Consider the following 12,489-nt stretch of genomic DNA (forward strand, 5'->3'; position numbering starts at 1 on the left):
CTTCTAAATAAATCTGCATAGATGAGCCCACCCCCTGGCTTCTTAAACCTTGGGTCAACTTCACAGATGGATGGACTTGAAGCTGAAGATACTCTTTGTATGGGACAATTCATATCTGATCATTGCATCTGAGAACTGCCCATTAAAAGGCATGAGGCATTTGAATTAGTGAAAAGATTACACAAGTGCCTTCCTAGAAAGCGGGCACTGAACAGATGTGATCTGGAAGGTTCTTGAATTAAACATATTTGCTTCACCAAGGAGGAATCATTGAGCCTGAGGTTGTATAGCTGCTGAGTACCACATCCCAGGTGGAATAACCTCCTAATGGCTCTTGTTCTTTCATGACGAAAAAATGCCTTTCAAGTATTTCAAGCCACTGCCCTTCAATGTCTCCTGAGTGGAGGGTTGTCAAGAAGCACACTTAATAAAAAGGCAAAGTAGATTTATCCTAGGGCACAGCTCAGCAGATCTGCAAGTTGCTTTCTGTAAGCATTCATCATCAATGTTCACGTAAGAACATCATCTTCTCTCTCTTTACTTCTTAGCAGTCTATGAATCTATCTAACTGCTTAAGTTGTTTTTCAGTCAGTCTAAAATTGTTTTGTGAAATCCTCTTGCAGAATCTAAATTCATTTCATGATCATCACAGAGTCTGAGGATGTTGCATCTTACCAAAGGGATGCTTTGCAGTTCTGTCCTGATAGTGTCCAAGAGTTGAGTACTCCAGGGATTTATACCACAGCCTCAAATTTAGTTTTTATATCAAAGTCATTAGGTTTATTGAACTCTAATGCAGCATTTGGTTGAGACATCAAAGAAGGCCTATTAATGTCAAAAAGTCTATCCATTTGAAATTAAGAGTCAGAGATACACTAAATGAGTTTCTTATCTCTTCCTTCTGATTCTTTACAGAAAGATAATAGATATCTAAATTTGAAAAGCAAGATAAGACAAAAGATTAAGACCAAATATGTTCCTAGATCAAAAATGTACTTACTGATGCATATAAAAGCTTTATGAGCATTTGAAAATACTCAAAAAATTCTGTAATCAGGAAAGGGAAAGCTTTAATGCAAGCATGTTAAAATTGTGCAATTTGAACATGAATAAGTCATTTTAAGAGATGGTTACAATCACATCACAAACCATCATACATTTTTAGAACAATGTTTAAATAGAGGTAATAAAAGTGGATTTTTTTCCCACCAAGGAAAACAATCTATAGATAAAAGACAATGGGAAGTGAGTTTACTAATGTGGTCTTGAACAGGTACCAACTTGTTGTAATTAATCTTAGAAGAATTCTTTAGAAAGGGAATATTTAAAGGTGGGTTTTTGTATCCCTTGTTCTAAGACTCACAGGTAAAAATATCCTTATGTTAAAATTCAGTTGCTTAGGCTTGAGAGTTTATATTCTCCAAATTCATATGTTGAAATAACATTACAATGCTAAATACCAGCCTGGGAATATTAGAAAGTAGTAGCTTTGAGAAGTGGTTAGCTTACAGTGTCTCTGACAACATGGATGAAATGGATATTCTTATAGGTGCCCTCAAGAGCTAGCTAGCCCTATGCCATGTGAGAATACACTGTAAGATAGCATCATCTGTGAAACAGAGGGCAAGCCCTCACTCAGATGCACTGTGAACTTAGCTTCTCCAGCCTCTGTAAATTTAGAAAACAAGATTCTGCTATTTTCGAGTTAATGTGTTTTGCTGTAACAGACCAAACAGCATAAGACACAGTCATGCACAATCATACTTAGCCTTTTAAAATGAGGCAAAATACCATGTTTTATGGATCCAACACTAGAAGAATCCAACAATTGCCTTATTCCAATGCCCAGGATCTGCAACAGAGAGAGACTGTTTCAGGAGATGCCAAGGCTGAGAGGAATCACAGGTCAGATGACAGCCTCTGTATCCTGGCACACTTCAGAGGGATGGCTTGATTCAAATTCTGAAATGCATTTTATTTCAAAGAATCAAAACTGGGTGCCACCCAGTAAAAAGACTGGGTTAAAAGGATTAAGGACTTGATTCTAAACTACATTTAACCTAAGTGTATCCTTAGAAAAGTGAAGTCTACCAAGGAGAAGTATCTAATCACTGTAGTGTTTTGACACAGTGACAACCTTATAAATGACATGAATATCTAGGGTTTTTTTTTCTTGAAGTTTTTGTTCTTTTGTGAGTTCCCTAGAAATTGACTCTCATTGTTAATAGTCTCAAAATTTTGTGCTGCTTTGAGGTTCCCACTTTTGCTCTCTTGTCTTACCCATTGTAACAGTCTAGTGATGACAGAAAAGCTTCAACTTTGCCAAATTACAAAAATGAGACAGAGAAAGGAGGAAAACTGTCGTTTTTAAATCCAGTTTGAATTAAAACTTGAGTTATCTTCAGAAATTTTTGCAACTTTAATTATCTTTCTTTTTGTTCATGTTTTGTTTCAAAGTTTAGCAGACTTACTGTCTTCTTCATACCCCAGGATACAAAGTTTGTTCATCCCTTGGCTCTCCCTTTTTGGAAAAAGTGACTTAGAGGACGCAGGGATAAATTTTGGCTAAATGATCAAAAAATATAGTTACTTTAAGATTGAAAATTGTGGTTATATTGGAATATCTTTTTGATTAGGAATTTAAAGTTTTATTCAAAAATAATTCAAGGAACTATTTTGAATTGCTTTTCTTGACCTAGAGGATGGGGAAAGGAAATGATATCTTGTTTGTTAAGATTTTATCCATTGTATTTATTCTTTGTTTAAGTCCTTCTTTATTAGTCTGCACATATCATTTCTCTGATTTATAAACAGTTGAATTAAGGCAGCTAATTCTTGTTTTATTTTTTTCCCTAAAGAACATTTTGCTATTATTTATATAGTCCTGACCAAAAAAAAAAAAACAAAAAAAAAAAACAAACAAACAAACAAAAAAAACCCTAGGCCTCTGTTACTGTATCATGTAAGGCAGATAATTTGTTTACATCTGAACTGGATCTGTGTCATCTACAGTGCAATCACTTTGGAAAGACAGACATGTTAAAAACATGGTCAACTATTAAAAGTGTAGACTTTGTGTTGTGGCCCGAGCAGCCCCACGTTGGGGGCCAAAATGTCACAGACCTCTTTGTCAATGTTTGAACCCGCACTGCCAAAAGCCTTGGGGGCTAAATTGTTAGAGCCTGCACTTCCCCAAGCTGCTCTGGTCCTCAGGTTGGGTTCAGCAAGAGAGAGAGTAAGGATGGACGTGAAGAATGGAGACCAGACAGAGTGTGATTCAATCCCGTTTATTCTTTAGTCTCTCTTTCTAGTCAAAGTCCCAAGTCTTGAGTTTCTAGTTCCTAGTTCCTAGTCCCTAGTGCCTCCAAGTTCCAAGTTACTTGGAACAAGTTCCAAGTGCTAAGTGTCTAATACCTAATAATCATTTCTTCTGTCTGCCTCTCGCCTTTTATATGTCTCACTTCTAAGCCATGCCTCTAAGTCACACCCTTAAGTCATGCCCTTAGGTCTTATCTCTAAATCTGATCTCTAAGTTATGCCCTTAAGTCATACACCTTTAAGTCTCACATACCCAAGGGAAAATCCTGGGTCTCTAAAACAAGATGTTATCAGAGTGTGCTCAGCTGTTGTAGGCAATTGTAATCAAGTCTCTTGTCAGGGTATATGGCTCAAGATGGCTGTACGGATGATAGCTGCCTTCTGTCGGCTCCCCACAATTTTGTATTCATGTTTTAGGATGTCATGGCATGTTTAAAATTTTGCTGGTATCTAGAAGAATACAGTTTTGGATTATATATAGATGTAGGCTTGTGAGTATAATGGTGCCTTTTTTAGCTCTCGGTAAGCTTGACTAAGGGAACTAAGGTGCCACATGAACAATGGTCACCAATGTTACCCTGATCCTGTAGCTTATCATTTTGTTGTCTCAAACCCAAAAGAATATAGAACCAGGAAAAAGGAGTGAGCAGAATAAAAATAGATTAATTAGGGGGAAATGAGGAAAACTCCCAAGAGTTGGAGGGTCTCTAAGGGAGTTTCCTTGTCCAGTGAGCTTTTATGAATCTTATGACCAAAACTGAATATCAATAGTCTTTACTGTGATTGGTTAGAGGAATCCAAAAGGCTTATTCATGTCCTTTCCCTTGGCCCAACTGTTTATCCATTTATGGGGAGGAATCATTTGTCTTGTGTCAGTAGCTCACAATTTACCATAGCCTGTTTTTGCTATCTGTTTGAGGTTCTTAAAGAGTCATTTACAGTTGAAGGGAGGAGGGTGAGGAAAGATGGAAGAGAAGGAACCAAACAGTGCTCACTTACATACCTACCAAGTTCAAAGAAAACATCTATTCTAGGATTTCAAAAGAAAGAGAGTTACCTAGAAAGGAAAGGAAAATTATAGCCAAGGCCAGACTGTGAAACACTAGATAAGTCACTGAAGTATTGACCGTTAGATATTTAAGGCAACAATAAACTTCAGTAGCAATTTGGGAAAATCAGTAGAGAAAGTGGAGAATCCATTCTCCTCCTATTCTGGGTCTATAAACAAAAGGAAAATTTTATGAGGAAAGAGGAAAAGTAAAAGGACCACAATTCACATGAAGCCAGTGATGGGAAGCCACTTAGTGGCACTGGCTAAGGCACTGCCTCTTATGCTGAGACAAGGTGGGAACAGAACCAAAGAGAAACTTGAATCTAACTGCTCTGCCAGGAAGAGGAGAAAAGGCTATTATATCCACATTCCAAAGCCATACCCCATTCCATACTAAGTGCAGGTTTCTTAAAGAACTATAGAACCACACACACATAGTCCAGGGAAATCTACCTGAACTTGAACTCAGTGGAGCATGTATACTCAAATTGTGGCAGAAAGGTAGCCAAAGCCTTTGGGTTAAGACAAGAGTATGCAGCCATAAAGTTAAATATAAACATGTGTTGGCCATATCAGAGCCTTAGGCATTGAAATCTATTTGGGAAAAATATGACCAATAGAACCTACAAAGACAGGTCATATATACAATGTGTGGAGCTTTACTCTGAAGTGAAGTTTGTCATTGCTGAAAACAGAGAATTCAGATACATAGTTTTAACTCCAATGGGATGGTAGAGGCAGTCAGATATTCAGGGTTAGAGAGTTTGTCTAGCATACAACCACTGGGCTGCCATATTTCAAAAGTAAACTAGAGAGTACCTGAGGAACAATACCTGGTATTGTCTTCTGACATTTGTGTACATAGACACAAATGTGCACCCACATGAACCAAAACAATAAATTACTTAATAGGCTGAACAGTTCATAACAGATGCAACACCAGTGGCCAATAACTATATGAAATCATGTTCAGCATTTTTAGCCATGAGGGAATTTTGTATTAAGATTATGTTGGCAGCCAAAGTACATGGCTTAAAATTGAAAATGGGCCCCCAGACAGAGTTATTAATTTAACAGGCTGGCAAGCCAAGGATGGGTAAGATTCTGCACAGAGCCTCACCAACCTAATACAGAAGTGGTTTTTTTTTTTAATGTTGTTGTAATCATCCTTTACTTTTTTCTCTTTTTTATTGGATTTTGTATTTATTTACATTTCAGATGTCATTGCCTTTCCCCATTTCCCCTCCCCAGAAACCCCCTATCCCATCCTCTCTCCTCTCTTTTGCTTTTATACCATTTTAATTACATGCAAGTATTAAGGTCTGTTCTAGGTTGAGGAACTAGCAATACAATAGATGTAAATAGTCAAGGAATAAATAAGACAATAAACACAAATAGTCAAAGAACAAGCCAGGCAATAAGCAAAGTTCCATGAACACTCCCATGATCACTGTTTCTAAGGGCTTATCAGGATGACCAAAATATCTGAGCCTACTTCCCTGTCCTAGCCCAAAGTCATTTTCATGTCTGAAGACTACTTCTTTGTTATAGTCCAAAAAAGAAAGAAAGGAAGGAAGGAAGGAAGGAAGGAAGGAAGGAAGGAAGGAAGGAAGAAAAAACATTCAGTGGATTCTGGTAAAAGAGACAAAACAGTGACAAGAGCAAGATCCCATGTAATTCCAATTGTAGTCAACATATGAAGTTGTCAGATTGACAGACACAGAAAATAGAATATCCACTAGAAATGAGAAAAGGGTCATGCTTTAGAAATGCTTCATAGACCTACATTTCGAAGTTATATGATGATGTTTGGAATATTTATTTTACAACAATATGAGATATTCCATATTACCAAACTATACATTCAAACTGGTCAGGATGGTGATTTTATGTCCTATTTTAAAAACCACATTAAAAAAGAGATGAATTACAAGTATAGGGAACCTAGTCAACATGACAAAGAATGTAAGGTCTGCCTTTGATAAAGTAATTGCTCTTCATATACTATTAGTTTCTATTATTTAATATTAAACAATATCTTATGATTTAGCTTATACCATTTAAATTCAATTTCCACTTAAGTCTTATATAGTTCTCACTTTTGGATGGAGATTCAACAATTAATTTTTATTTTGTGTTTCCATTTAACAATTTTTGTGTAACTTTTATGTGAAATATGAAAATTATAGTAAAGAACTGATTTAGAAAAAAAGTGCATTGCTTTTGAGAATGATAATGCATATTCCACTATGGGTAAGAAAGGCATTCTTGTCAGAAGGACCTAAGACAGGCTCAGTCTTATTTGTGAAATAAAAAAGGGGAAGAGGTGGAGAGCTTTTGGGGCTGCTTGGCAAAAATCTGACATTGGCCAAGAACAAGGAGTAGGCTTTAGGCAGAAATCTGACATTAAGCTAGAACAAAGAAGTAGGCTTCAGACATGAAAATGACTTTGGGCTAGGACAGGGAAGTAGGCTCAGATATTTTGGTCATCCTGATAAGCCCTTAGAAATAGTGATCATAGGAGTGATCATGGAACTTTGCTTATTGCCTGGCTTGTTCTTGGACTATTTGTGTTTATTGTCTTGCTTGTTCCTTGACTACTTGCTAGTTCCTCAACCTAGAACAGACCTTATTACATGCATGTAATTAAAATGGTATAAAAGCAAAACAGAGGAGGGGGATGGGATAGGGGAATTCTGGGGTGAGGGGAAGGGAATGATGTCTGAAATGTAAATAAATAAAATATCCAATAAAAAAGACTACATTGAAGTTGTATCTCACCCCTGTTAGAACGTTATTGTTAAGAGAATTGTGAATGCTAGCAAAGATGTATGGAAAAGGGAATCATTTACTTTTCTGTGAGTATAAATTTTTGCAGTGACTATGGAAACCAACCTGGAAGGTCTTCAATAAAAACTAAATATAGAACTCATGAGACTCAACTATACCATTTTATAATATACACCTTAATGAATGTCACTTAACAGACATAGATATGTTTATTGAAGTATTATATACATTATCCAAGATGAAGATATCATGATACATGTATTCAATGGAGTTTGATTTAGCCATAAAGAAAAATAGAAGTAAGTTGTTTGCAAGAAAATGGGTACAATTGAAGATAACTATTCAAAGCAAAATAAGTCAGATTCAAACACAAATATTCGAGATTTTCTCTTTTGGACTCTAGATTCCATATAGATAAATATTATAAAAATTGATAACAACAAAGGAGATGTAAGACCATCAGGGGGATGAAAGAGAATATTTGAGAGTGTGTGAAAATGGAAGGTGAGGGTGTATGATTAAAGTGCATGGTTTTCTTGTATTGGAATGTCTTTATGTCAATACGTAGAGTTGATATACCAAGAAGGTTTTATGTTGAGGCTTTTTAAAGGGGGCATATTTTTTGTTTATTTGTTTGTTTTGTTTCTTTCTTTTAACTTTTATGAGTTTTCAGGAGACCCATGCTCAGCATTAGTCATGATCTGAAGGAAGTTAGGGAAAACCTCTAATCACATAAATTAGTTTTAAAAGACTGGAAGTTAGGTAGGCATATTAAGAGAATACTCCCAGGATTTTACATGTTCATAAGAATATTGCTTACACGAGAACCTTTTCAGAGAGATTCTGGTTCATTCAGAGGATATGCAGCAACAACAGATTAATGTAGAGTCACGTAGGATTTATTTGTTTCTTTCTTTCTTTCTTTTTTTTTTTTTTTTGGTTTTTCGAGACAGGGTTTCTCCGTGTAGTCCTGGCTGTCCTGGAACTCACTCTGTAGACCAGGCTGGCCTCGAACTCAGAAATCCACCTGCCTCTGCCTCCCAAGTGCTGGGATTAAAGGCGTGCGCCACCAACGCCTGGCTGATTTATTTGTTTCTTAATCAAAGAAGCAACTTGATGAAGTTGACTCACACATCAGAAAGCAGATGTTCACAAAGTAACCACTTAGATTTTGCCCATGGTTGCTCTGTAATATACCCTAGGTCTACTCTGTCCCCCATCTTTATCTTCACCCCTTTAAGTCATTGTCAGTCCAGGGGGACCTAGCACTGGACTGGAGAATAGAATATTGTGTAGATCTGAGGGTTGACTTCAGAAATGCCCATGGTTATTTTTTTCTTCTTCTGTAAAAAACCCTGGTTCTCTTCCAAAATTACCTCCCTGAGGTAATTCTTCAATAGAAACTATAATCTGCTTGGCATTTGAAGCTTTATGCTTTAGTTTCTCACTGTCCTCATTGTTTTGCCTTGGATGGTCCAGCAAGAGTGACTGACATGTAATTTGTTTTTATCAGTTCATCATACAACTCTATCTCCTTGGTAGGAAGTTCTTTTATTTCCTTCTGTCTTACTCTTCCTATGTGTTCCTAAACTCAGCTTAGATGCTATGAGTTCAAAGAAACATTCCCAGCATCTTTTCTTTCCTTTTGGTAGCTATCTGTGCCTGTCTGTTAAAGTTTCAAATAAAAAAAAAGCTTGGGGCCAGTGAGATGGCTCAGTGGACAAAGGTGCCATGCCAGTGGCCAAGCCTGATGATTTGAGTTTGATTCTTAAAACTAATATGGTAGGAGATAACTGACTCTTGTAAGTTGTTTTTCTGATCTCCACATAAGCAGTGTAGCAGAATGGCAGGTTCGTGGACAACACACACACACACACACACACACACACACACACACCACACACAATGTGTAAAATAGTGTGTATATATTCTATAGTATAGAATCACAATTCCATGCAATCCATACAAACTGTTCAACCAGTACTTAAGTCAATGATTCTTTAGATTCTTAACAGAAGTATATAGTCATGACCACAACCAAGTTTAGGTCATTTCATCATTTCCACAGGAATCTCTGAACCCTTTGATTCTCATCTTCCTGTACACTAACCCTCTTCCAAACCCTAAGCAGCAAATCATCTGTTCTCTGTCCCTATTCTAGACTTTCATATGGGTAGCATCATATAATGTGTATTATTTCTGACTACGTTTCCCACTTAGCACAGTATTTGTAGTGTTCATCTAAATTTGGGCATATGTCATTACTGAATTTCTTTAATAGTCATTTAGAATTCCCTCAGACAGTCCCACTTAACTGTTTATTCACTGCATATCTAGGTTCTTCCCATAGTGGTCATTGTGAATAATGTTGCTGTGGACATTCATTACCAACCTTTGTGTGGAGTGCACATTGCTTCTATTGGGTTTATACCAATGAGCAGACATGCCTACTTATAGCCTGATAAATAAATAAATAGTACACTCATGTGTGGTTGTTTGAAGAATTGCTAGACTCTGAAAATAGAGGGGCTATTCACATTCTCATCTGTAATGTATGAGGGTTCTCTTTTGCATCACATCTTCCCTACACTTGGCATTATTTGTCTGTTTTACTCTAGCCACCATGTTTGTAGCAAGCATGGGGTGTATCACTGTGGTCTCAGTGTGGTCTCCTTTAGACCTTTTCTGTTTTTCTCAAGTGTTACTTCAGCATTAACCCAAGACTCCCAGTATGCTTTGTGAGCTGCAGTATTGATTGGAGTGGATTTAATGCATTAAAAAGGTTGCTGTTTATTTAAAATTTTAGCAAGTGTCCAGCTGGTACCTGCGATGGTTGTACATTCTATTTTCTATGGGAGAGTGCAGAAGCTTGCCCTCTGTGTACAGAGCATGACTTCCACGAGATCGAGGGAGCCTGCAAGAGAGGGCTTCAGGTAAGAACTAACCAATGGATGCACCCTGAACAAATGTCAACTGCTTTTTATTAATGTCTGTGAATAACTGAAGATTTCTTTGGATTGTAAAGCTTCACAATTGAAGAAAAATAATGATCACTAAAATACTTCAATGTGCATCTTTAAAAATTCTAAGCATTTAATTTCAAGGACTGCTTTAGTCCTATTTCCTTTCCCATTCTGTTCAGTTTTCCCCTTTGTGTTGACTAGGCATGCACTTCCACTATTCTGTAAGTATTTCAAATATAGATCTGTATAGTTTACAGAATGTAACTCCTTCACACATAGCTGATAGAAGCAGAAAAGCCTTCATGGCTTGTGAGAGAAGTACTCTTATCAAATTGAGATCTCAAAAAGTCTATACCAGGTTCGAAGTATGTGGTAAGCAGCATATCTAATATTAGGCAGTAATAAAGATTTGAAGTGATACTGTGTTATCAGTAAGAGAAATGCTTTTGAATTTATCACTAAATTTATCTTAATCCTGTTACAAAATCCCCCTCCATGCTGGAAGAAGGGATGGTTGAGCTGCTCTGTCAGCTTTCAGCTCCTGGTGATACCTGACCAGATGATAAGATCAGGCTTTCTAATGAATAGTTTTAGAGTGACCGTGAACTTTGCTCAGTTACATTTCTTTCTTCTACAGTATCTGAGGAACTGAGTGGATAGTTTGGCATTTTTGGGTTTACATGTATCTCTGTAATTTTGAGGTTTTAAGATGCTTAGTATATAGCTACTAGACAATAGGGCTTTTAATGGGTCTTGTATTCATTCATTTACATTTGATAAAACTTTCTAGGCTTTCACACAAACCTTTTTAGTGGTGTTCATAGAATGTGCTTCAAATGAGGTCCATACTCACTCTAGTTTACACTTAGAGAGATGGTGGTGAACCCAAATGTGTCCCTGCACTTCCACCTCCTCATTCTTATAAAAGTGTCACCCATTTCAAAAGTAATTTATTGATGTTTAGTTCAATAAGAATGATAATAGTTGTCATGGATCACTAATAACCTTTTCTAAGAAAACACACAGGGAGATATCATTTGAAACCTGAATGAAACTTTCCCCCATACTGAACCACTCTCCTGCATATTGGTCATAACTAATGGTAGAAATCTGTCTATGTACAGAAGATATGAAGCAAAACACAGCTATCTTTTTGTTAGAGTCCAGATAAAGTAACCACCATATAACAGATGATTGAAGTGATTAATCAGATATAAAATGGAGTTCCCCAGTTCACTGGACTCCATGATAATTGTAAATAACTACTGATCACAATGTATGCTAAGCTGTAAAAGGAAGAATATACTGAACTCTGATTTTCATATGTGGTCTGCCTCATTTTAGCACTTTAATTTTAAAAATGCATGGTAAGACCCAATGTATTGGCTTTATTGTTCACTGGTTGTCACTTGCTATTTAGGGCACATTGTTTTAGAAATTGAGTCATCTACTTTGGGAAGTTGCAAATACTTGGTATAGGTAGTTTTGACCAGAGCTAATGCTAGTTTGGCAAATAAAAGCACTGTGCATCTTGGGTATCTAATTTTACATGAAGTATTTGAATTGGTGAGCTGTGGTACACTTACATACCCCAGGGCCATGGTGTGTAGGCAACTCCATTTAGGGACAGGTTTATTGGGTTGATTGGCCTACCTGATGGTTGTGTGCAAACCATTCCAAGTAGTTGTACTAAGTAGCTTGAGAGTGTGTTTAAGAACAAGATTAAGAAGTCTGGAGTCACCAAATTTTGAGGAAAACAACCCCCCTAAAAAGTGTCAAAATGGAATAATTTTTATTCTATTTCTTCAGCATGTGGTAAACTGTTCTGATGTGGCAGTCTTTTACTTAAATTTTGCATTTTAATTTATTTACTCATTTTCTATAGCTCCTTTCTTGCTAGATATTCTATAGTATTAACTGAATGAGAAATACCCATTATGGTTATGATGAGAATAGAGTTAGGAAAAGTCTTTCCTCCATGTGATAAATGGACTCAGTACCAATTCTTGCTTTTACAGTTCAATCCTAGTCTCATTGCTCATCTCATCTATGGCCTCATTTCTTTGTTTTAAAAGGAAATATTATATGTATGGAATGAACCGAAGTGGTGCATCAAAGGAATTTCTTTGCCTGAGAAGAAGTTGTCAACCTGTGAAACAGTTGACTTTTGGCTAAAAGTAGGAGCTGGTGTGGGGGCATTCACAGCTGTTTTGTTGGTGGCTTTAACGTGTTACTTTTGGAAAAAGAATCAAAAGTAAGTAACCTCATTAGATGATCTTGTAAGAACTGGAAAGTTTGTTTATATTGTGAGAATTTTAGTATCTAATTACTAAATTCTAATTACTGTATGTTGTCCTTTCCCTTGGT

General features: G+C 36.7%; 1 protein-coding gene across 2 annotated transcripts in view; it reads left to right on the top strand.

Annotated features, from left to right (window-relative positions):
- Positions 1-12,489, top strand: part of Elapor2 (endosome-lysosome associated apoptosis and autophagy regulator family member 2) — a 173,573-nt gene that overhangs the window by 143,800 nt on the left and 17,284 nt on the right. For both annotated transcript variants that reach the window (XM_034519483.1, XM_034519482.2), the window contains 2 exons: positions 9,966-10,092; positions 12,198-12,376. In XM_034519483.1, coding sequence (XP_034375374.1) covers positions 9,966-10,092; positions 12,198-12,376 — 306 coding nt within the window. The remainder of the gene's footprint in view (positions 1-9,965; positions 10,093-12,197; positions 12,377-12,489) is intronic.

Source organism: Arvicanthis niloticus, chromosome 15 (assembly GCF_011762505.2).
Source record: "Arvicanthis niloticus isolate mArvNil1 chromosome 15, mArvNil1.pat.X, whole genome shotgun sequence".
Classification (NCBI taxonomy): Eukaryota; Metazoa; Chordata; class Mammalia; order Rodentia; family Muridae; genus Arvicanthis; species Arvicanthis niloticus.